The 21509-nt window shown below is 45.0% G+C and overlaps 1 protein-coding gene across 1 annotated transcript in view; it reads left to right on the top strand.

Moving 5' to 3' along the window:
* The window catches only part of cntnap5a (contactin associated protein family member 5a), a gene marked incomplete at both ends in the record, with an annotated part of 139638 nt that extends 118389 nt beyond the window's left edge, over window positions 1–21249 (top strand). Inside the window, 7 exons of the mRNA XM_083922136.1 lie at window positions 5183–5422; window positions 8010–8237; window positions 11256–11389; window positions 13127–13214; window positions 13334–13534; window positions 18634–18708; window positions 21050–21249. Coding sequence (XP_083778262.1) covers window positions 5183–5422; window positions 8010–8237; window positions 11256–11389; window positions 13127–13214; window positions 13334–13534; window positions 18634–18708; window positions 21050–21249 — 1166 coding nt within the window. The remainder of the gene's footprint in view (window positions 1–5182; window positions 5423–8009; window positions 8238–11255; window positions 11390–13126; window positions 13215–13333; window positions 13535–18633; window positions 18709–21049) is intronic.
* Between the last annotated feature and the right edge of the window lie 260 nt (window positions 21250–21509).

The raw sequence follows: 21509 nt of genomic DNA, 5'->3' as shown, positions 1-21509 counted from the left end.
GGGTGCAGCGTACACTTGACGTTCTTCACAAAAGGGTACCGTATTTTTGGCACTATACCCAAAAAACCTTCAAATGTCTCAAAAGCCGACAGTGCGCCTTATAATCCGGTGCTCCTTATAAATGGACCAATATTGAGCCACAACAGGTCTCCAACTACGGTGAGCAGCCGCCGACTCTATTTTCCCCCGTAGAAGAAGTAACGTGCGGTGCATGTTGAGTTATACGACTGCGTGAAGCGTGCCGTTTCATTTCCATGTGTGTGTTTGTGTAAAGAGCCCAAAATGGCTCCTATTAAGAGACACGCTTACGACGCAGTAAGCGTGTCTCTTAATAGCGCAGCTCCATCTAATGGATGCAGAACGTAACCCCAGCCTCGACTGTCGCGTCTGTTCTATGCTCCTTATAATGCGGAAAATACGGTACCTTTATTTCCGTATTTCCTTGTGTGCGCACTTTCTCCCAGATGCCGGAGCTCTCGTTGGAAATGTCGTGGTTCTCAGCGTCGCGTATAAAACCTTTTAAAAGTATCTCGGACTTTGCGCCCGGTCCCTCACGATGTAGGCACACTTCAAAGGTGTCTCTCGCAGCTAACGATCCAAAACACAAAGCAGCCCTGTAAGCTGCTGTGAAGAACTAATGGATTTTATTATATTTTCATTATTGCTCTGGCTGCTCTCCTTCTCCTCTCACATTTATTTCTCCAGCAGCCCCCCCCCCCCCTGTGACATCTTAATGTGCCTCCTTAATAATACACCAGCCTTCTGGAGGGCCCCATTTTAAAAAGTGTTCTCCATTTTACTGTAGGCCCACAGTTCATGCACTTAATGAGTCGTTTACTCCCCGAAATAATTCATCAGAGGAGGGAAATGACAAAATGGAGCAAAAATCCTCCGTTAATCTCAGAAGAACTTGTCGTTAGGTGACGACGTAATTGTTTTCATAAGAAGGTACAAAGGTGGAATCGCGAAACGCTCCCTCAGACGATAAAGCGACTGTATATGTGTGTGTTTATGTCCTTCAGTGCGAGCTCATTAGAGAAAGAATATCTGCAAGAACACACCATATATTTTTAAATATGTGATTTTACCGACTGCAAAATCTACCGTGACTTAACTCATGAAAAACGTTGCACTAGTGCCACTTTCTTTACCCAGCACGTCCTTAAATAGAGCGCTATTTGCTAAAGATGCAGCTTGTTGATCACAAACAATTGTTACAAGGTTCATTTATTGTCACTCTACAGCACAAGGTTGCACTGTTAAATGTAAGTTGTAGTCCAGGAATAAAAAGTATAACGACGGAGGATGAGTTGAGTCCGATATTCACTCTCCTTTTAGCTCTGTCTTTGGTCTCCACCAGCGTCTGTGAAATATATATTGTGAGCGATAACGTGATAGCCGTGACATGCGTCCTCATGCTTGCAGGTGTGCGTACACTTGTCGTTCTTCACCAAAGGGAACCTTTATTTTTCCGTTGCTCGTCGTGTGTTCACTTTCTCCGAGATGCCGCAGCTCTCCATGGAAAGCTCGTGGTTCCCAGCGTCGCGTATAAAACCATGTTTTCATCAGAAGGTACAAAGGTGGAATCGCGCGACGCTCCCTCAGACGATAAAGCTACTATATATGTGTGTGTTTATGTCCTTCAGTGCGAACTCATTAGAGAAAGAATATCTGTAAGAACACACCATATATTTTTAAATATGTGATTTTACCAACTGCAAAATCTACCGCGACTTAACTCATGAAAAACGTTGCACCAGTGCCACTTCTTTTACCCAGCACGTCCTTAAATTGAGCACTATTTGCTAAAGATGCAGCTTGTTGGTCACAAAAAATTGTTACAGGGTTCATTTATTGTCACTCTACAGCACAAGGTTGCACTATGAAATGTAAGTTGTAGTCCAGGAATAAAAAGTAGAAAGATGGAGGATGAGTTGAGTCCGATATTCACTCTCCTTTTAGCTCTGTCTTTGGTCTCCACCAGCTTCTGTGAAATCTATATTGTGAGCGATAACGTGATAGCCACGACGTGCGTCCTCGTGCTTGCAGGTGTGCGTACACTTGACGTTCTTCACCAAAGGGTACCTTTATTTTTCCGTTGCTCGTCGTGCGTTAACTTTCTCCCAGATGCCGCAGCTCTCTTTGGATCTCGTGGTTCTCAGCGTTGCGTATAAAACCTTTTAAAAGTATGTTTTCATCAGAAGGTACAAAGGTGGAATCGCGCGACGCTCCCTCAGACGATAAAGCGACTATATATGTGTGTGTTTATGTCCTTCAGTGCAAGCTCATTAGAGAAAGAATATCTGCAAGAACACACCATATATTTATAAATATGTGAGTTTACCGACTGCAAAATCCACCGTGACTTAACTCATGAAAAACGTTGCACTGGTGCCATTTCCTTTACCCAGCACGTCCTTAAATAGAGCGCTATTTGCTAAAGATGCAGCTTGTTGGTCACAAAAAATTGCTACACAGTTCATTTATTGTCACTCTACAGCACAAGGTTGCACTATTAAATGCAAGTTGTAGTCCAGGAATAAAAAGTATAACGACGGAGGATGAGTTGAGGAGTCTCACCGCCTGAGGAGTGATGGATAGTAGAGTGTTTGAGTGCAGCTACACTGAAATTAATGTCGAATTTATCACTTACTCCGTACAGGATTTTTGCTGTTAAATGTAATAGCTTCACAGTATATTATGTACTACAGCAGGGCTGTTAACTATTTATTTAAAAGCTCCTTCAGAGTGACAGTGATTGAGACGCGCTGTTCTTTAAGGCACGTAAATTGAATTTGACTGCGTAATCGTTCCATCTGATTAGACCGTTATTACACTCAAAGGATGCAGTTAACCTTATTTATGAAGCTGAACACATACAGGCGGCTTCCACAACCGAGGGTGATTTCAGTTCTAGGGTATAAAATGTGTTTTAGATTGTATTGAGACATCTTTAGCATTCACAGTAGGTATAAAGCCGCTGGAATAAGACAAAGGTACATTTTTACGCTGTTCTCGTCTTCTGCATTTCTGATTTTTACATCAAAGAGTACCACGCGTGTGATGTGTCGGCTAAAGCTAGCTAACATAATGAGAAATAGCCCTGCGAGGGTCCAAAATGACCTATTCCACTCAGCAGCCAAGGTTGCGCGGTTAGATGATGTCTTTAGCATACTTGCTAGACGGAGGAGCAGCCCGTCACAACGTCACTCTGATGCACGGACAGACAAACAACATCCACCTGGTGGCGCTCCACTGTTATACGATATTGTTAAATGATAGGGGACATTAGCCGCTCTGCTGCTGCAACCGGTCAACTGCCAGCTAGCGTTAGCAAAGCTGCTCTTGCATTTGGCGCTTGGCGAGGGTTAGTTTCAGACCCTGGTCACCTGCTGTGTGTATGTGTGAGTGCACACATGGGATAGGTTTTAAGAGGAGCCTTTAGTGCTGCAGGAGTGAGTCCTTAAACCTGGAAGGGAGTTTGCATTTCTGCACTTCCTGTTCCCTCGCCTCAGGGTCAGACGGTTCTTTAAATGGCTTTTTTAATTAGATCTCTTAAAGGGACATTCTGGCATACAATCATCCCAGGATCTTTTTCTGCAAATATACTCATCGAATAAGCTATCAAGACAAATTTTTTTGTGTAACAACCATTAACGGAGAAATCCCGGAAAGTCGCTAACAGTTGCTAACAGCCGAATGCGGCTAAAACACTATTTAGCTCGGGGCAGCACGGTGAACGCATTAAAACATCTTTTTTAACCACTAATACTCCCCATTGGTGCATCATTTTATGTGTAGGGACTCTTCTCATGCTACTGCAGAGGTTTAGTGTTATTTAGTTAAAAAAGACGTTTTAATGCGTTCACCGTGCTGATCAGTGTTTTAGCCGCATCCGGTTGTTAGCGACTTTAGTTGTTATATGAAAAAAACTGTCTCAGTGGCTTATATGATGAATGTATTTGCCGAAAAAGACCCTTCTATGATTTTTTTAGCATTTTGTTCTACAAGATAAAATATGTCAGTTAATTTTGTAACATGTGCTTGTCTTTAAAAGAGGCGGTTGCTAACAAGTGGCCAAATGAGACAACCATCATCAATAGTGGGAGCTAGTTTACCGCATTAAAAAGGCACCTTTCTCTCTTCATCTTGCACCTGAAAATCCACTTACTGTACTCTTATTGTATTTTATACTTTGTATTTCTGATCGTACTGTACCGCTGCTACGATGACCTCATTACCCCTGGGGGATAAATAAAGTTATATATATTTATCTATCTATCTAGTGGGTATTGTAGTTCGAGTGCATTTAAGCTTCAAAAATCACAAAAGTGTTGCTCAGTTGTGGAGATCAAAATGTTTAAGCATCATAAACTTTTGTCCACCACCAAACTTTGGTTTATTTTCTGCTGTAATCTAAAGGAAAGATCCCAGCGGCTTTTTGCCGAGGGAACCAGAGCGACGCTGACTTCAGGGTCGGCCTACAAAAATACATAATCCCTGCAGCGCTCTATTCAGGAGTCCTCCCAGTGGTTGGATGAAATGTTTTGTGAATACGGACCCAGGTGTGTTAGGAGGTACATGAAACATTGCAGGGCATCAGCTCTTTACCGCAGGGGAATGAAGCAAACGCATCAAAAAAGGCCTGGCAGTTACTGTATGTCTACAGGCACCTTGTCTTTGACTTTAGAAAGGTTAAAAATATGAGAAATTCACAGAAAAACATTCAGGACAGAAGGAGAGAGGGGTGAAATACAGGAAATCCTACAAAACAAACCACCAGACATCTTTATTCTACAATTAATCAGTCTCAGGGGGATGATGACGGGAAATGATAGCCTTAAATTATACCTGTCGCGAGTTATAGTCACAACAACGTGAGACATTTCAATCAAAAGGCATCATTCTCCCACCTGTGTGAAGTGTAACTGAGCAGCTGTCACCGTGTTGGTTCTCTATGTGCGTCGCACACTGATGTCTCGTGAAAGCTGTCAAGCCCATTACATTGTTTATTTAGTCCTAATGAGGTTTTACGTGCTTAAGTGCCGACGGAGACGCAAACTGGAATTAAGTCGATGTTTTCCGTAAATCCTCATCAGCCTTAAAGGGAATACAAAATCGTCTTCTCAGCACAGCCAGCCAACATTAGATGTGACTCAACTGTTGCTCTTCTCCTCTCCAGGAGGAACGGCGTCGCAGCAGAGGGGCTTCCTGGGCTGCATCAGGACCCTGACGGTGAACAGCGTGAGCTTCGACCTGGAGGAGAGGGCCAAGATGACGCCGGGGGTGACCTCCGGTTGCCCCGGCTACTGCAGCGGCTCCAGCAGCCTCTGCCACAACCGAGGGCGGTGCATCGAGAAGAGCAACGGCTACGTGTGCGACTGCTCTCAGTCGGCCTACGGGGGAACCACCTGTAACCAAGGTGAGTGCCGCCGCAGCAACAACAACAAAAGCTTCGCCACTTAATGTAATTTAATAGGTTAATGTTGATTACAGCTAATAATCGATCATTTCCAAGGTTATTCCACTACGGCGCATCAATAAAAATGCAAGCCAAGCAAGAGGCAATTAATACTTGTCTTGGCTCTAGACTCCAAGACCATTTAAAATGCATTAGACCAAATTATCTCCTGCAGTATGTGTGCACACAACATAACCGAAAACCACCGGAGCAGCAGGCTGAGCAAACCGCCGTTTAGACACGGTGGAGAGAAACGACGGAATAAAAACCCACACTTCACTATTTGCACTGTTTCCTCTCGCTCAGTGTGTTAAAGGGGTAGTTTGGATGTTCTAAGCTGCTTCTCCATACTCAGCGTGTTACCTACAGTCGACGGCGGCCGGCGTGCTCTCAGTTTGGAGAAGCAGACAGGAGGACAGACAAAAAAAAAATCAATATGGGCTTAAGTGTTTAAGTTTACAGGAGAGTGACCGAGGCCTTTCTTCTCTCCCGTCAAACGCAGCAGACTCAAAACTGCTGCCTCCATCTGTTATTTGTTTGTGTTTTTCTGTGACTTTTGGTATTTTTAGGGTAAGAAACTTAAAAAAAATAAAATAACTGATCAAGGCAGCAGTTGATCGGCGTCTCCTGTGTCCTTTGAGGTAAAATTACTCTTTTTTTTATTATCAGTGGAGTCTGGCGGCTTTGAGGAGAGCAGAGGAGAACTGAAACAGGGTCGATATTGTTGTTTTTGACGCGTCTTTAATACGTTTCGCTCCGCAGCAGTACATCGGAGCTGCTGGTCACAGTGACTACGGAGGAGTACATCATACAAACACACTTCAAAACATCAGAACTTCCCCTTTAAATGTGAAAGCTGGAGCCATACCAGGATGCAGTTAATCTGACTGCTGCTCAAAGATATCATCCGCTGTGTTATTACAGCTCGGATCGTACCACAGTTAGCGACGTTATTGTGCAGATTTGTCACCCAGGTTACAGACTCTCCCTTTTATCCGCGTGTCTCCGGAGACTTAAACTTCCAGGAGTAAAACACACTCCTTAGATAAATGCTTTCAGCTGTATGACGGCACATTTCCAAAACTTTGAAGTTTTGACATAATGAAAGTACTCCGCATTAAAAAGCAAGGGTGTGATTAAACCGTGAACGTTGCCTCTCCGCAAAGCAATCTGTCAGTTTTTGTTCTTTTTATGTCTGGTATTTATTTAGCGTATAAACATACGAGTGCTTTACCCGGCGATGGAGTGCAGCAGCTGTCTCCAGATCATCAGCGGATGTGCTAACAGCAGTGGTACCACTGAGGCACTCTCGCTGGAAATGTCTTATCGCAGCCGTGTCAAACAAGGCGGTGATGTAACGGGGTCTGGGCGTGTTGGCACGCTGTGAGGCTGCACCCCCGTGTCGGTTTCTGACATTCAGAGCTTCTGCTGAGGTTATCGGACAAATTATTTCAAATATCTGTCACATTTTATGCACTTTTTTTGTTTAAAGATGTGTAAATTTGAATTAAGTTATGCATCGGATAAAACAAGTTAGTCTTTTTGTATTATATCAACTTTATTCGGTGAATGGGATACGTCGGTTTTTGTCTACATTTATACATGGGAACTCAAAAACTGATCAGAAGTGGGTGCAGAAGTGCGGTCTGACTGTCTATTCTGTACATGGATGGATTACCCAGGGGGCCGAGCGGCACAGGCATGTGGGCCCATAAAATGTTGATGAAAAAAAACCCAAAATGATAAAAAATAAATGCAAAATGACCACAAGTACCCACAAAACTATTAAAAATGACAGCAAAGTGCAAAAAATAGACCAGCCGCAGCCCTATAACGGTGCCTCGCGTTCCTTTAACAGTCCCCTTCCTCCCTTCTTAACTCCAGGAGTCGTGTTCTTAATATAACAAACCAGAACACGGACCACGCAGCAGCTGGCTTCGTTAGGAGAGTCTTACCGAGGTGACACAGGGGTCTGAGTGGCGTCGAGCGACGACACTTGAATCCCCACGGTGCCGCTGCAGCTGCTGGGTTTTGCTGTCGACGTGATATCCGAGTCATCGTCTCGTCTTTGATGAAGTCAAATAATTCGTTGCCGTTACATTTCATACAGGGCCCGTGTGCAAACTCATTTATATCCCTCCGCAAAGTTTGTGAGCTACGGAAAGACAGCGAGAGTGTGAGTTTATCCTTAAGACAACATGCATTGGTGGGAGTGACGCACTGGGTATTAATAAGTAGGTATACAGTGTGCCTGTTTATACGCGCCGCAGCACCTCCGGAGAAAGACAGTGTTTTTGACAGCTCTTCATTCAAAAACAGTGCCTTCCCTGTGCTGCACCCACTGGGAAAACTACACTACTTTTTGATGAGGTTGTGTTGTTATATTTCGAAGTGTACTGTAATGAACATCGCAGCCCTCAGAGGCCGCAAGCCGGGGATTCAGCCCTTTTAATCTTCTTTCAAAAACAAGCTCCAGGCTCTAAAAACCCCCTTTTTCTCCTCTCTCTCTCTCTTTCTCTCTCTCTCCATTTGTCTCTGTGCGCTGCAGAGGTGTCGGTGTCCTTCGACACGGAGTCCTCGGTGACCTACACCTTCCAGGAGCCGTTCTCGGTGATGCAGAACAGAAGCTCGCAGGCCTCCAGCGTTTCCACGGAGAGCAGCAGCCGAGCCAGAGAGGACGTGGCCTTCAGCTTCGTCACCTCGCAGAGACCGGCCATGCTGCTCACTGTCAGCACATTCAGCCAGCAATACATCGCTGTCATCCTGGCCCAGAACGGTACATACATCAACCGCATGAGAGGAAAAAAAGAGGCCGCCGCGCAGGAATAACTTAGGGCAGTGACATACAGCGTAGATCATTTCACAGTCGTAAACGTAAACATGCTGAATGTGCCCCACTTTATTTCATTCTGCGGAGGGCGCGAGCGATTACCTGACACGACATTGCATCATTTTGTTTTTTATCGTGATTTCTTTGTTTTAAATAGAATTAACATGTATTAAAATGTACAAAAACAGTAAAACATAGAAACAAAGGAATGGAAACTAACAGAAACACTTTGGAGTACATATTTAAACGTCCAAATAATTTTATTTATTTATTATTTTTGAGTTTTTAGGTTTTCCATAGTGGTCAAATATGAAATATGAGTCATTTTAAAGAAACAGCAATTTGCTAAAATAAAGATCAAATGAATTATGGAAGTTTCATCTGCCACATAATTGGGATTATTAAGAATTAGCAATAAATCAATCTTTGTAAGTCTGATTTTTTTTAAACAGCATTTTGAAAGGTACTTCTGTTAATCAAAGTAAGTAAGGCACATTCTTCAGACTGACGTTTCCTGCACTTTAACTTTATTTCCATGATTAGATTTCCCCTGACCAATCACAAGAGACCTCCAGTAGCGCTACGCTAACTTGAACAAGGCTAAAATAATAAGTTTGCCTACTCCAACTACCGTATGTTCCGCACTATAAGGCGAACCACATTATAAGGCGCATAGAACAGACGCTACAGTCGAGGCTGGGGTTACGTTCTGCATCCATTAGATGGAGCTGCTCTAAAGGGAACGTCAACAAAACAGTCAGGGGAGGTCGTCTTGTTGCTTCCTCCACTTCGGCACCATTGATTGGTTCATGTTCAACTCTCTGGCTGCTGCTCTATTCCCGTGTTCTACTGCGTGACTAATGGCCTTGAGTTGAAACTCTGCGTCGTAAGCGTGTCTCTTAACAGGAGCCATTTTGGGCTCTTTACACAAACACACACATGGAAATGAAACGGCACGCTTCACGCAGTCGTATATCTCAACATGCACCGCGCGTTACTTCTTCTACGGGGGAAAATAGAGTCGGCGGCTGCTCACCGTAGTTGGAGACCTGTTGTGGCTCAATATTGGTCCATATATAAGGAGCACCGGATTATAAGGCGCACTGTCGGCTTCTGAGACATGTGAAGGTTTTTAGGTGCAACTTATAGTGCGGAAAATACGGCAACTATTTAAGCGGCTCTTCTAGACTTGCTAAATGTCATGGATAACAAATAAATCAAATTGTGATGGTTAAACGAGTCATTGGCCGGCCTTGCTTAGATGCTGAAGACCCTTAAACGTTGACCAATCAGAGCAAACTGGGCTTATTTAGGCGGGCGGGGGGGGGGGGGGGGGGTCTTAAAGAGACAGGCGCTAAAACGGAGCGTTTCAGACACAGGGTGAACACAGGTGTATTCAGACAAGGATGAGAAAAATACTCTGTTTACTGAACATTAAAGCCTGAAAACATTCTCTAGCAGAAACACAAAGAACACGTCTGAACATGAGAACATGAAAAAGAGCAGAATACGCCCCTTTAACCCTCCTCATGTCTCCGTCCTAACCCTTGTTTTCCATTTATGAATATCTGTGAAATATCCCTGCACTCACAGGCAGCTCACACAAACGCGTCGCTATGGTTACTGAATCATTTTCCATAATTACGGGGGGGGGGAGGAAGGGACTGCTTTGTTGACAGCGGGGCTGGTCCACTCTACATTTGCACCACAAACAAAATACACTCGCAGATTGTCATTTTTTTAAGGCGGAAAAATCCACTTCAATGGGAAAAAAGATAGTTCAGTCATAATCCCATCGCACTTCACGCCGCCACGGTATTCTTCTTCTCTTCTTCCTTTTACCTCCAAGAGCCAAATACATGAGAAACTCTGAATCTAATTCTTGGGGAATCAGGGTTTATGCGCCCGTTGAAAGGTGTTTAGCGGGAGAGAGAATGAGGCCGACAACGAGCAGGCAGCTAATGGCGCCGCAGCTGCCAGCATGAATATAATAACGGAGCCGCCCCCACAACTTTGAGCGAACCGATTACGGGCTAATGAATAGATTCACCCTCCGCGGTTCTGCTGCTCCGTCTTTCTTCACTGGGAGTCCAACACATTACACAGGTCCCTGCACAATAAAGGACCCCAGACGGCTAATAATACCAGAATAAAAACCGTCTTTGGACTTTAGTGTTTCACTTTAAGTCTGAAGGGAATGTCAGAAAAAGGGTCCTCACTTGTCACTCGCGTTTCCCCGCTGTCGGCGCGGTATCTCGGCGTTTCCGGCTTCCTGACACAACAGAGGCGTCAAAGCTTTAAGCTGACAGCCTTTAAGCCGCATCCAAACTTTTGAGTATCACGTTGAGCGACAGTGCAGCTGTTATTCGGTGTCAGTTGTCCTGAGACGCTCTTTTTTTTTCGTGTTAAACCACAGCTCCCGTGTGTTCCTCGGGGGTCTCTCCGTAAACACAGAAGGGGCAGAGGAGACACTCCATCCACAGTGACCTTCATCTATAGGAGCACTCACAGGATTTGAAATGAATCACTACACAAAGCCCTTCACCTACAGACCGGGAATTGTAATATTGACCCGGCTCCACTTGACAATGCATAGCTATCTGCCTCTTTGATCTGGCAGCGATCGTGTGTGTGGGAGGAACACTGAGTACATATTGACTTATTCTGTGTGGGAGAGAAGAGCTATGAGATAAATATTTGTATATCTCAAAAGGCAATTGAAGAAGTTTGGCTAGAGCGAGTTTATTTATACATATAAGCCACATCATTTCGGTAAAGAGGTCTATTCTCGTCTCCCATTTGGCATTTTAATGCAAAGTCCACACACTCGAAGCCACAGTATGGGTTTTTTCACGTCATGACTCGAGTCCACGGCTCCTGCATTTACATTTAGCACCGTAGTGAATCATCATAAAGTGCTCCGGAGGTCCATTTAAAGGGTGTGTTTGGATGCTTTGTGTCCAGGGAGTCTGCAGATCTGGTATCACCTCCAGACAGACAGGAGTCCGGACGTGTTCAGCCCCGTCCTCACCAACCTGGCAGACGGGCGACTCCATCGAATCAGAGTTCACCGAGTGGGAAAAAACCTCTACGTACAGGTACGGATCCCCCTCTTTTACCTAGTTGTACTCGGATTTTCATCTATTTAAATGTCTTTTAAGTTCCTACCGATCAAAGAGTGAGTTCAAATAATGGTGACTGATCATGTGACCCACTAATGACAGCACTTGTTGCCTTTTTGCTGATTATTCAAATGTCAGCGTCTGTGGCGGGCTAGATGTAAGAACGCCGGTGACGCCACTGACAGCCGTTGGTCTGCCAGCCTAACGGTTATGCTGCGTTCACTTGTAATCGGAAATGGGGATTTCCAACTTGAGTCAGTCTTGTAGTGAGGGCAAAAGTGTAATAGGAACGTGTGTGTGTGTGTGTGTGTGTGTGTGTGTGTGTGTGTGTGTGTGTGTGTGTGTGTGTGTGTGTGTGTGTGTGTGTGTGTGTGTGTGTGTGTGTGTGTGTGTGTGTGTGTGTGTGTGTGTGTGTGTGTGTGTGTGTGTGTGTATGGATTTAAGAGGGGTACATAAAGGGGACGGACTGGAAGAAGGGAGGTGAATGTGTTTCAGTAAAGTTTCCAAAATAAGCAAAAGAAACTGTTATGCTGCGTTCACTTGTAATCGGAAAGCGGGATCTTCCAACTTGAGTCAGTCTTGTACTGAGGGCAGAAGTGTAATAGGAACGTGTGTGTGTGTGTGTGTGTGTGTGTGTGTGTGGGTGACGAGAAGAGAGACTTGCTACGTTACAGGATTATAAAGCAACAAACCAACAAAATGCAACACACTTATGAACGGGTCTAATTCTGTAATGACAAAACTCTCCAGCAAGGAACCAGATTTCTCTCCCTGCGGTCCGAACACTCCCCTCACTTCACCACAGAGATGGTGTTCAAATTCATTTTCCACTTGCTGTGAAGACCTATCGTTAGCTGGGTCATCAGCTGGTCTGTAACGACCAGGGGTCTGCAACCTTTACTATCAAAAGAGCCATTTTTCCCCCTCTTCCACCAGATAAAGTTTGTCTGGAGCCAAACAACACATCTGATGTCACAGCTTATAAAGGTTTATATAAAGTTACTGTTACCTGTCATTGTTACCTGTCCTAAACCTGTGGTTGTTCGCTAGTTTCTCGCCACATATCGAGCGTACGGGTAAGCCACCATCATGTGAACGCAAATGAATTTGTCCACAAAACACTATTTTCCTTCTCTCATGTTTTGGGGTGTTATCCACCAGCAGTGCGGGTCACCGCGTCAACATTAGCCCCCTGCAGGGAAAGGAGCCGGGCCGTAGACCAAGGATGTGACGCATATTTTCACGTAATATATTTTCAATATCACCTTGAACTCCAAGATAAAATGTTTTCCCTCGTCCAAAGTGCAAAAAAACACGTTATTTACACGTTGTTTGAATCATTTTCTGCCACTGAAAAGGGGCTGAAGAGCCGCATACGGCACTAGAGCCGCGGTTTGCAGACCCCTGGTCTAGACGTACCACTGTGAGCATTTTACAAACGGAAGTGGACGTAATCAAAAACCTGCCGTGTTTTATTGCAGATCATCAAGTTAAGCGATGCAACCGAGTCAGCGCGGTAGAACAGGAGCGAAAGGTCGAAACCACTTCAAAGCGAACCGTGTGCGGATGTGGGGGGTTTTTTTTATGTTGCATGAAGCCGTAGAGAAGACAACTCCCGATCTATAATGTATTGAAATGTGCATGCTGCCGGAGTTACCTCGGTTTAGATTTCTTGTAATTGCCTTGTTATTTGATTTCTCTCCACTCAACCAGATCGACCAGGACATCCACAGAAAGTACACACTGTCATCTGATGCAGAGCTGATCTTAATCAGATCTCTGACATTGGGCAAAGTCACCAGTAAGTCCTCCTCCGAGTGTGCATGAGGAAAAAAAAACCCTCCACATCATCCCGGATCTTTGATCTGTAATTCACACGTCGGCGTCAGTAACCACCTTTAATTTTACCCGTGTCTGCAGGGAGAGAGAACCTGGACGAGGACGTGACTCAGGCGGCCTCCAAAGGTTTCATCGGCTGCCTCTCCTCGGTGCAGTTCAACCACGTGGCGCCGCTGAAGGCAGCGCTGACCAATCGAGGAAGCTCGCTGGTCACCATCCGCGGGCCGCTGGTCCAGTCAAACTGCGGAGCGCTGGCGGAGTCCACCTCACACACGCTGCAAGGTGAAACGCTCACACACGCTGACAACCACGCAAACTGTTTGGTACAATTGAGTGGTTTTATGTGTTCAGTAAGGAGGCTTTTGTTTATTTGTTATTTTATTTTATTTGGATTCTTTTTTAAGTCATCGTGTTGCCTTTGAGGTCACCTGTGTGTGACTCTGAATACCACAGATTACTTTGGATTCTCCATCTGAAGAAGGATTTATTTTTTAACACTCGTGACCGAAAGAACAAGGTCGCGGGTACAAGCGGCCGAAATGGGTGTTCTCAGGAGGGGGGCTGGAGTCTCCCTTAGAGAGAGGGGGAGAAGTTCAGCATCCGTGAGGAACTCGGAGTAGAGCCGCTGCTCCTTTGCGTTGAAAGGAGCCAGTTGAGGTGGTTCAGGATCATCTAGTAAGGATGAACCCTGGGCGCCTCCCTAGGGAGGTGTTCCAGGCACGTCCAGCTGGGAGGAGGCCTCGGGGAAGACCCAGGACTAGGTGGAGAGATTAGATCTCCACACTGGCCTGGGAACGCCTCAGGATCCCCCAGTTAGAGCTGGTTAATGTGGCCCGGGAAAGGGAAGTTTGGGGTCCCCTGCTAAAGCTGCTGCCCCCGAGACCCGACCCCGGATAAGAGGCTGAAGATGAGATGAGATGAGACTCAAAACACAAAGTTTTAATCAGGCCTGTAAGTGAAAAAGGTGCCTAAAGAATTAGTTAATTAGCCTCCCCAGCTGTTTATTCAGCAACAGAGGCGTTAACCAAATATTTTCCCCTGAAGTCATCGTGTTGCGTTTGAGGCCCGTGTGTGACTCTGAATACCACAGTTTACTGAAGATCCTCGAAGTCGAGGAAGGATTTTCTTTCCATCAAACTCGTGATTTCTTCCTGCAAACTCAAAAGGTGCCTAAAGAATGAGATAATTAGTCTTTCCAGTGATTAACTCAGCATCACGCTGCGGTTGCAGCCTCTCAAATGTGGGGATTTGCTGCTCTTTTTTCTTCCTCATCGCACTTTAAATATCTCTAAACGGCACGAGCGACTGACAAAACAAGTTATTCGGAGGGAAATTATAGAGGGCGATTTTATGAACCGACATTCATAGACGGGATGATTCATTTAAAAAGTAATTAACGCATTAATCAAAGCACTAATTAATTTCTCTGTCTTGTGGCCTGGGCCGAGATTTCAAGTGGCTCTTTTTTTGCCACTTCTCTCCGTCTCTCCAGCTGCAGTGAAACTCACTGAATGTCACATTGTTTAAAGCATAATTGTATATTATGATTTATCGTCTTTCAATGGAATCGATATCGTGTAGAATTATATGGACATTCTGTGATACACGATTACTTTACGTTAACTCAAACTTCTCCGAAAGTGTTATCCGAAACACCCGAAGGAATATTTTTATTATTTTTTATTTATTCATTTATTTCAGACTTGTAATCCAAACATGAAAAAAAAACACATTGAAACTTAAAAGATATAGAAAGTCTGAAAAGGGGATGGAAGGAAGCAACGCTTATAAATTTCCAACCCCTCACCCAGCACCACCCAACCCAAAATAACATATTATAACAGTACAATATATAGTAGTGACACAAACAGACATACATGACAAACAGACGGACAAACAGACGGACAGGCCCTAACTTTTTCTGCTTCTACACCCCCTCTTCCCTCCAGAACAAGAGCAACAGAGCAAATGCCAGACAGGCATTCAGACAGACAGGTGTCTTTCATTTGCATTTGTGGTTTTATAATCAAACTTTACATTATTTACGACACAGTTCAATGAGAGTAACATCAACTGGATTACACAGCTCGTGGTTTTACGTACGCGAGCAGATATCGTTAGATCCTGAGAGGTCTATGAGTGGTCGTTGAAGGAACTGCACTTAAGCCTAGAGGTTGTCTCTTTGTAACGTACAGTGACAAACATGTCGTTACCTTACTGGCGGCTGTGGCTCAGTGAAAGAGTGGGTCGTCCTCCATTCAAGAGATCGGCGGTTAGATCCCCAGCTCCCCCGGTCCACATGTCGAAGTGTCCTTGGGCAAGACACTGAACCCCGAATTGCTCCCTGTGCTGCGCATGGGTGTGTAAATGTGGTGTGAATGGTTAGATTAGATGGTCTGTAGATGTCCACTGCCATCAGTGTGAATGTCTGCGTGAACGGGTGAATGTGACAAACTCTGTGAAAGCGCCTTGAGTAGTCAGAAGACTAGAAAGTCCATCCATTTACCATATATGGCTTATAACACCTAACACAAGCTAGCGTTAGCTTTATTCAGCATCAGGACAGTCACTTCACTTTATGTTAGCTTTAAAAGAAGGGTTAGGACCTACCGTGACACATCAAATTCAATTCAATTCAATTTTATTTACAGTCCCAGATCATAACATAACTTTTCTCAGGACACTTTACTTACAGAGTAGGTAAAGACCACACTCTATGACTTATTTATTGTTAACATAGACCCAAAAATTCCCCCTTGAGTAGAAATCTTGAGTACACAGTGGCGTTGAAAACCCTTTAACAGGCAGGAACGTGGGACAGACCGAGCTCGGGGGAGGACGGATATCTGTCTGCACCGGAGAGAGGAAGAGAAGGAGAGAGAAAGAGAGAAAAGACGGACAGAGAGACAGTCCCAGAGATGCAAGCAACCAAAGAGTCACAGTAACTATAATAATATCTATATTAATGTGAGTATGACTCATATGTTATGGCAGTTAAAACAGCAGAATAGTAGAAACAAGCACAGCTAAGGTTATAGATTATAACAATGGTTATAATTATGGTGGCAATGATGAGTAATAACAGCTGTGATACAATGAGATATATGACTCAGGGTGTTTTTATGGCTACAAATGTTAGAATTTATGAACTAATGATAGTTTATATTAGTAATAGTTATAAAAGCAGCAGGAAGCGCCATGCAGGACCACGGCAGCAGGCACCACCACCATCAGCAGAGACCTGCGAGACGACGAAGCACAAACAACTCCAGGAAGAAGTTGAATTAGGAACGTGCACTGATGAGACATGAATGATACAGACGGAGAGGAGAGAAGCTCAGAGGATCACGAACAGGATTAATTAAGCAGAACAAAATCAGCTTAACTTCAACACGTTCGTATCAGTAAAATATTGAAAAATGAGAAGAAGAAAAAAGACTTTACCTGCAGTCCGTGGTCAGAATGGGTCTGAACCCTGAACCAAGATGGCGGCGGCTGAGACGCTTCTCACCAGCCTGGACGCTGCATCTAGCTGTGTATACGTCTCCAGTATGAGGCTCTAAGCAGCGTGAGGAGGTGCTGTTGTGATCTCCCCTGGTTAAACGTGACCTATTTTTACCCCCGGAAACCCGAGTGAGGCGTCAAACAGAGCTGCTCACCCACTGACTCGTCTCCGTGTCCCTAGTTTTCCAAACGACAACAAATGAAATCAAAGCACAGCCACCGCTCTAATTGGCTTCCTGTTCAACTGCTGCATTTTTTTCATCACTTGTGAATTTAATTTCCGTCCGTGTAGAGCGGCTCTGTCCCAGCATGTGTTTTTCTGTCGTCCGTCTGAACAGAACAGATGCATTTCAGTTTTTTACAAATGTCTTTGGACTCTTTCTGATTATTTGTATGCATGTTTGTTTAGTGCGAACAACACAGATGCACTGCCATGGAGCGCGCAGTTAAGGTTTGAGGTTTCTAATAAGCTGTCGACGGGAGAACGCAGAGGCAGCGATAGGACGGACAGGTTCTGGGCGTTAATTACACCGAGCCATATTGCCACAACATATCTAAATATACTTCAGAAGAGACGCTGGCCTAATTGTCCCGTCTGTTGAGGCACCAGATTGAGCACGGAGTTGGCGGACGCACGCGAGTTTCTCACCATTCTGAGGAAAAAATGAAAAAGACGTCATTTTGGCAGCCACATGAAACGGCTCCTCCTCCTCCTCCTCCTCCTCCTTACTGAGCGCCGACATTGGAACGAAACCACCAGCCGCTCGCATCAAGGCTCAGTCACCATCACGACCCATTCAGTGGGACACTCAGACGCGTTTTAGGTTCGATCCCCAGCTCCCCCGGTCCACATGTCGATGTGTCCTTGGGCAAGACACTGAACCCCGAATTGCTCCCTGTGCTGCGCATGGGTGTGTAACTGTGGTGTGACTGATTAGATTAGATGGTCTGTAGATGTCCACCCACATCTGTGTGAATGTCTGAATGTGACAAGTGTGAAAGCGCCTTGAGTAGTCAGAAGACTAGTGAGTCCATCCATTTACCATATATTGCTTACAACACCTGACACAAGCTAGCGTTAGCTTCATTCAGCATCAGGACAGTCACTTCACTTTATGTCAGCTTTAGAAAGAAGGGTTGGGACCCACCGCTACATGCGATACATCAAATTCAAATCCAAACTGTGACGAGCTTCAGCTGCTTGACAACGAGCAATTCATTAGACTCAGGTGTTTTGGAGCAGAGAGAAACCTAAAACATGCAGGACAGTGGCTCTCCAGGACCCGAATCGCCCACCCCTGCCCTGTACTTACTTTCTACTTCTATTGTGAACTTTGAAGGAGAGCTACAAGCTGCCTGTTGAGTCCAGCTTCTTAAAGGCGGTATTATTATTATGCACCTGATAGTGAATCTGCACACATTGTCATGCTCAGCTTCCAGTCTTTTTTACTAATGACTTCTGATTTCTTTTATTCTTTTTCGACTGTTGCTCAGAGGGATGTTTTTGTCTCTTTCTGCCCTTTCAACCGTCAGTCTGGTCGAACCTTTTGTGCAGAAATTTGTACAAAACAAAGCCTTCGTACACACATTTCAGCCTCTAAGCACGAAAGAGCGGTCCTCTTCCGACTGCAGAGAAGCTCTGTGGCAGGAGAACTTTTCCGCGGCAGTGCGTAGAGAGGCTAATCTTAATCACAGACGAGGAGAAGAAGTAAAAACTTCCCCTTCATTTTGTTCTGGAGCTCAGCAGTTAAGCGTAACAAACTCTATTTCACGGGTAAAGGTGACAACCGGAGATTCCCCCAGACGTGGACGTGCGTCCCCCGTAGGGACATTAATGCCTGCTACTTTTGTTAATTAGTGTGTTTCTGCTCCTCCAGATCAAACTGTAACCGCAAACAAAGATAAGGAGCAGCACGGCAACGGCACCCAGAAGGACCTGGCTGTGATAGCAGGTCTGTTTTTCTCTCTTCTGTGCTGCTTTATTTGTCTTCGCTTAATTGAATTGAGTCCCAAGCTGTTTGTCTTTTTTTTTTTGGTGGTCATTCTCTCCATTTGCCTCCATCTTAATTCTTTTTTCTCCTCCTGGTCTCCTGATAAAACAACTCAGCTCATTTTCATTACTGCCATTCGCTCTGTTTTGTTTGAAATTGCATTGAAGTCAATGATGATGATAAAGGATTTTACTGTGTGCCTTCCAAACGGAAAACCTTCGCATTTTACACCTCCTTAAGGCCTTTACGCAGCGAGGGCGCGACGAATAAACCACGTGAAAACGCTAAATACTCACCTGCGAAACTATGAGTATTTATGAGTATAAAACTATTTACTCTAGCAGTAATGTGAATATGATGCACTTCGTCAATCGAAGGCTTGACATTGGCAGAGGACCAACTCCTTGGTTCTGTAAACTGTCGTTTTAGCGAGTTTCCTTTTAGCAAAATGCTCTGAGTGAATTTTGCTTTTATTTTGAAATGTAAGAGCAGAAGGAAGTGGATCTGGTGTTAGAGTAGATTAGCATCGCGTCAGCGCCAAGGCCACGTCCCCCTTCCAGGGGATAGATAACCGAGGATCGCATCCACCTCATTTCTAGCCCGTATGATACCTTGCGTGAAATATGGGCGCGCCTTCCGGCTCAAACTTGAACCACGGTGCGCTAATCCCTTTTTCATAGAGCGACTGGGAAATAAAACAAGTGTGAACGCCAGCTGTTAACACCTCGGGCGGGATGATGTGATAACTTACCTCTGATAACTTACATGAGCATACTTAGCTACTTTATTGACGCCGTCGGACTACAGATGGCAGTCTGCACGCCCCCGATTCAGAGAAGCAGGCAGGAGTCAGTTTAATCAGTTTAAGTGTACGCTTCAGAAACATTTCAACACTTTACTTAGGGCGCACTCACACTGTCGTTCTGTCCCGGGCCAAAAGCGGTTTTTCAGCTAAAGCCTAGTACCTTTAAGCAGTGTGAGTGCACCCGCTCCGCGCATAACTGCGGCCAGCGGGCCATCCACGGAGGCCCAGGCAGTGTGAGTACAAACGGGGCTGGGGCGCGGGGGGAGAGGGAGGGGGGACAAGTACCCTAAAGCCCGGGTCACGGTGCGGAAGGACAGTGTGAGTGCGCCCTTAGTTAGACGCCCCTGTTTAAGTTAACAGGGGTTGTTCTGCTCTCGTCAGTCACCAGACTCCATTGGAAAAAATGTTACCTCACAGAACATAGAAGTCGCTGGTCTGCCTCGACCACTTTGGTATTTTAAGTGTAGAGACTAACAAGTAAAATCCTGTTTTTGTCAATGGAGTCTGGCGGCTATGAAGAGAGCTGGATAACGGCTTCAGTTCACACCTAGTGACAAAAGGCTGACACCTAAAATGAAATTGATTTGTTAGGTTGACTTTTTCTCGTCGTTCTCATTTCTAAATGCAGAAAAACTCTCTAGTTCGGATGCTACTTTAGCATCTAAGCTAACGTCTTTAGGAGCCGCCCTTGTTGTTTCGAACGAGCAGTCGCCTCTTCTGTCGTTACCTGATCCCCTGATCCTTTCTCAACTGCCAGTAGCTCCTCGCAGGACGCTGATTGGCCAAATGACTTCAAGCCAAAACATAAACGCACTACTTGGAGCCTGATGAGATGGATTTTCATGTGAAATGCGTTGAAATTTGGCGGCAGTGCAAGGTAATCAGAAGAATCGACTACAATCAGGGAAAAAATGACGTAGCTTATCTACCGCACAACATTCGCATTTGTGCTCATGACAAAAACAACAGTTTAAAATAATAAAATCTCTGTGTATTGATGTGCAAATGAATCACATACAACAACAAAAAAAGCCCCAGGTGTGTAAAGGCCTTTAATGATGAAAGAAAACGTTTGAATCTGACGGTCGAAGAACATTTTAGGTATGTTTATCTTCCCCAAATAATGTTCCTATAAAGATGAATACCAACTAAAACATTCTGAGACGTTATTAACAGGTTATACAAACATTCTTACAATGTTGCATGATAATTTAATGATGTTATGGAGCCCTGAGATGATTCAACATTATCAAGTCAACATCCTGGGAGACAAAAACAAACGTGCATCACTAAACATGCTAATATTAGACTGCTGTAAGCCTGTGATGTAGGGTTTAAGCAAAACATTTTGTGTTTAAAGGTAAGAATTCCTGCACAATTACTGGCGGTAACTGCCAGCAATTTAGATCAGAAGGAACTTAATGGGGTCGTCCCCCCCGGCTGGCGGCATCGTCAGCTGGTTACCTCTAATGCGGCTTCCCCCTGCTGTGTTCTCAGGTGTGGTGACAGCGGTGGTCTTCATCGCTGTGTGCGCTCTGGCTGTGATAAGCCGCCTCCTCTACCAGCAGCGGCGGGCCCAGAGGAGCAGCAGCAGCAGCATCAAAGAGGAGACCCGACACAGCATGTACACAGACTACAGGACAGAGCTGCACCTCCACAACTCAGTCAGGGACAACATGAAGGAGTACTACATCTGACTACAGCGTGCATTCTGTGGACCTACGCCACAAACTTACCTCTCTCTCTTATAAAGGACGAAACAGGTGGACGCGCTGCTGCGGGATTTCTTACAACAAAAACACGTGCGGTGCCCTGGAGGTCTCCCAGGAACACTGCGAAAGCCTCTAGCCTGTTAGTCCACTCTCTCTCGTAAATGCTCCAGTACAAGCAAGCGGCTGAACCTTTACAGCTGTTAGTGTATTTGATGTTGGTGAAACTGTCAGAATCAAGCTGCTGT

This window comes from Echiichthys vipera (assembly GCF_963691815.1).
Source record: "Echiichthys vipera genome assembly, chromosome: 10".
NCBI classification, from domain to species: Eukaryota; Metazoa; Chordata; class Actinopteri; order Perciformes; family Trachinidae; genus Echiichthys; species Echiichthys vipera.
This window is presented reverse-complemented; position numbering and strand designations above follow the sequence as displayed.